Raw genomic sequence first — 3660 nt, forward strand, 5'->3', positions numbered from 1 at the left:
TAAACTTTTCGCCGATATTCTGACCTGACGATGTACCAACGTTCTTAGCGATGTGTTACCGTTGCGCTGCCGTAATAGTACCGATTCCCGAAAATCGCAAAAGTTGTGCTCCGGTATAGCTCCGGCGACCAAAATCGTCTAAGTGTGACAGGCCCTTTAGGAAAATAGAAAAAAACGGATAAAATTAAGCTGTAAGTTAAAGAAAATAAGACTGACTGTAGTTTATAGGGTCGGTTGAGGTCACCTGATCACAGATACTCAAGGTATTATAATTGCCAGAGACAAGTATTTGATATCTTGCAATATCAATTCAGTCCTAGGTAGCAGTGTACAGCAGCGTACGGTGGCTATGGGTGATATTTTTGTACAATGAATAACCCCTTTAATATTACATGTATTAAAACTTAAAAACATTAAACTGCACATTTAAAAAAAATCGAATTTGGTTTGAGGCTACATTTTTGGTCATTTACAAATCTGTGTCTACACAACAAAAGCTAGCTTTTCATGTAGTCTATTTTTGTACTCAGCACAATTGTAAATATTGTGAAAAATCCAGTTGAACGACCTACAAAATGTATGCTAAAACGTGAGTATTTCTGTTACCGTGTAGGTGATATTCAATTTCAGACATGTTTTAAGAAACAAAAAAAAACCTGCTTGCGTTTGGTTAAAATCACGTTTTTTTGCATTTTTTGGCGTTTTTTGATGTGGTAACAATGGTTTTCACAAATCTCAAATCTGGGGAAATCACTTTTTGGAAAAAAATAATTCTTCTAATAAAAATGTATTCAAAATGTAGTTTATAAATATATATATATATGTAGTCGTGTTATGCAGGATAAATCCGCTATCCATGTTTATCTGAGACATGCCCTTTATTTTTAAGATCAAGCCATTTCTACTGTACTCTGCTACCCTAATGCCACGTGACAACAATTTTATAGTAAATAAGACCGATAGTGTTCGCGTTAGCGAACGACATATCAAATGAGTGGTTTTGAAACGAACAATTTTATTTAGCGATAAAAATAGATAACTTTTCTTGACTAAATTGCAAAAACCGCTTATTTAGAACGCGAGTTCTATTTTATAGTTGGTAACTCATCAACTGGCTGGATCACTTTTGGTCATTCATTTTTATTATTCAGCTCGACATTTTAAAATCTGCTTTCGTTTGTCCAGTATCATAAGCTCAGTAGAACTTATTGAGCTTAACATATAAATGTATGTTTTCGAGTTTCATATTGACAGATATGGATGACGACATAAAGACAAGGACAAAACTATAACATCAACTATCACCTAATGAAATGAAGGTTACCGATTGGTGTTGGGGTTTTTTCTCGGTAGACACAGGGAGTGCATCAGCAATTGCGTCATACTATCATCTTATTGGATACAGCAGGCCAACCCTCATTTATAATATATTAAATATGTAGCGGTGACATGTTTTTACTTGGCAGCATGAAAACTATGGTGTTGGCTCTGGAGCCTTTCCGAACGATATTGCAATAATGAAGGTACAAGCAATGAGCTTTAACGAGAACGCACAGCCAATCAGTTTGACACAGCGTTCTAACGACGACCTAGCAGAAGGAGCATTGTGTAGGATCACCGGCTGGGGTAACACTAACGGCGGTAGTAAGTACACCTCAAGAAATCAATTAAGATAAATAATATGGTTGACATGGTTTTATGCCACAAAACAAAACAGCAATATGATTGGAAACAAATTTAAACAACTTTATTGTTGTACCCTCCTCCGTTAAGAATATTGGGTTCAATATTTTGGCAAAATTCAAGGTCAACATGAACATATTAGAATGGTAAAATTGTTCTCAAAAAGGGAACGAAAAGAATTTAATACAAAGCAATTATGTCACTGTGTTAATACGTGAATCTATGATGTCAATTTTTTCTGTGTACTTTGTGTTTAATATCATAGCTAGCAGTATTTCGGACAATCTGCAGGAGGCCGAAATGAGCGTTATAACTGACTCGGCGTGCGAGGGACCATGGGGGAGCAACATATGTCGATCTTGTCACGTTTGTATTTACGGCGACGGAGAGCGCAGTGCATGTAACGTAAGCGAATAGCTATAGGTTAATGTAATGTAAGTGGTTAATTGTGTGGCTATATATTAGATAATGTTATGTAAGTGGTTAATTGTGTGACTATATATTAGTGTAATGTAATGTAAGTAGTTGACTGTGTGGCTATATATTAGTTAATGTAAGTGGTTAATTGTGTGACTATATATTAGTATAATGTAATGTAAGTAGTACATAATGGCTATATATTAGTTAATGTAATGTAAGTGGTTAATTGTGTGACTATATATTAGTGTAATGTAATGTAAGTAGTTTATTATGGCTATATATTAGTGTAATGTAATGTAACTGGTAAATTTTGTGGTTTATATTGGGTATATATTAGTGGAATGGGATGTCAGTCAATGTAGTGGTTCATTGGTTGACGTGAATTCAGTTACACGTAACATATAGGGATGTTTAGTGATATTATCGTAAGTATTAATCGATTATCATGTATACGTATCAGTATATAGGTCTGATTACCTCATTGCTAAAATACATTTTAACTAATTTATAAAATGATATTTACTACCTTTAACGTTTAATATCTTCGAGTGAAAATACAAAATACATGTACATCAGACAATCATTTTATTACACGATGTGCGATGTGCGATGTGCACATTATGTGTGCATGGTGTGCAGACGATGTGCGAACGATGAAAAAAAATCCAATACGACTATAGTACAGTATATTTATTTAATGATTGCTCGATAAGTATCGTGGTATATAGATATTTTGGAATGGTTTGTGAAGAAATACGATTTCGCATTAAAACATGTTTATTTCCTAACTTTGAAAAAGTTGCGAGAGTCAGTTAGATTAATATGGAAACAATAATGAATATATATATTACCAAAGTTATTTTGAAAGACCCTTAATCGACTCTTTGGTACATATACAAGTATTTATTTTATCTAGTCATCCGTTGTTCCTTTGGAATTTCAACAGAAAGCGTAACAGTCACAATTATCACAGGGAATGTCCATGGTGGTATTCTGTGTCTGAAAGTACAAACCGATTATTGACAGGTTTACATGTGTACCATGCTACGGAATAACGTATTTGCTGTATTGTTGTTGTTGCAGGGAGACAGCGGAGGACCTTTGGTCTGTAAAAATAATGCAAGCAACCAGTGGGAACTGGTCGGAGTGACGTCATGGGGTGCTGTCGGCTGTCCACCAGGATATCCATCTGTATATACAGAGGTCCGATCCTACGCCGACTGGATCAACACCAACAAGTGACATGTTCGTGTTGGCCAGCCTTTACTCAACTTTATGTAATTTGATTCAAGGTCAATAAAATATCTGATGGCAATTATTTTTTTATTTTATTTTTAATATTATTGGATGGAACTAGAGCCTGTTAGATCTCTCAAATATTACGTAAATTTGCCTTCTTATCAATTATTTCTTGCACTTTCCGTAGACTTTTTCGACATTTCTTTTTAACAAATCAGTACTCTCGATATATTGCTTGGGTATATGAATATAAACAGAAATGTTCAGCTTTTCAGCTAAAGCGTCCTTTCGGAATTGAAGATGTGTTTTTTTTTACTC

At 34.6% G+C, this 3660-nt stretch overlaps 1 protein-coding gene across 2 annotated transcripts in view; it reads left to right on the forward strand.

Moving 5' to 3' along the window:
* Positions 1 to 3418, forward strand: part of LOC110448109 (fibrinolytic enzyme, isozyme C-like) — a 53317-nt gene extending 49899 nt beyond the window's left edge. For both annotated transcript variants that reach the window (XM_021494170.1, XM_021494171.1), the window contains exons 5-7: positions 1467 to 1644; positions 1949 to 2088; positions 3187 to 3418. In XM_021494170.1, the coding sequence (XP_021349845.1) occupies positions 1467 to 1644; positions 1949 to 2088; positions 3187 to 3345 (477 nt within the window). In that variant the 3' untranslated portion in view covers positions 3346 to 3418. The remainder of the gene's footprint in view (positions 1 to 1466; positions 1645 to 1948; positions 2089 to 3186) is intronic.
* Positions 3419 to 3660: the final 242 nt, after the last annotated feature.

The sequence above is a fragment of the Mizuhopecten yessoensis genome, unplaced genomic scaffold (assembly GCF_002113885.1).
Source record: "Mizuhopecten yessoensis strain PY_sf001 unplaced genomic scaffold, ASM211388v2 scaffold3837, whole genome shotgun sequence".
Taxonomy (NCBI): Eukaryota; Metazoa; Mollusca; class Bivalvia; order Pectinida; family Pectinidae; genus Mizuhopecten; species Mizuhopecten yessoensis.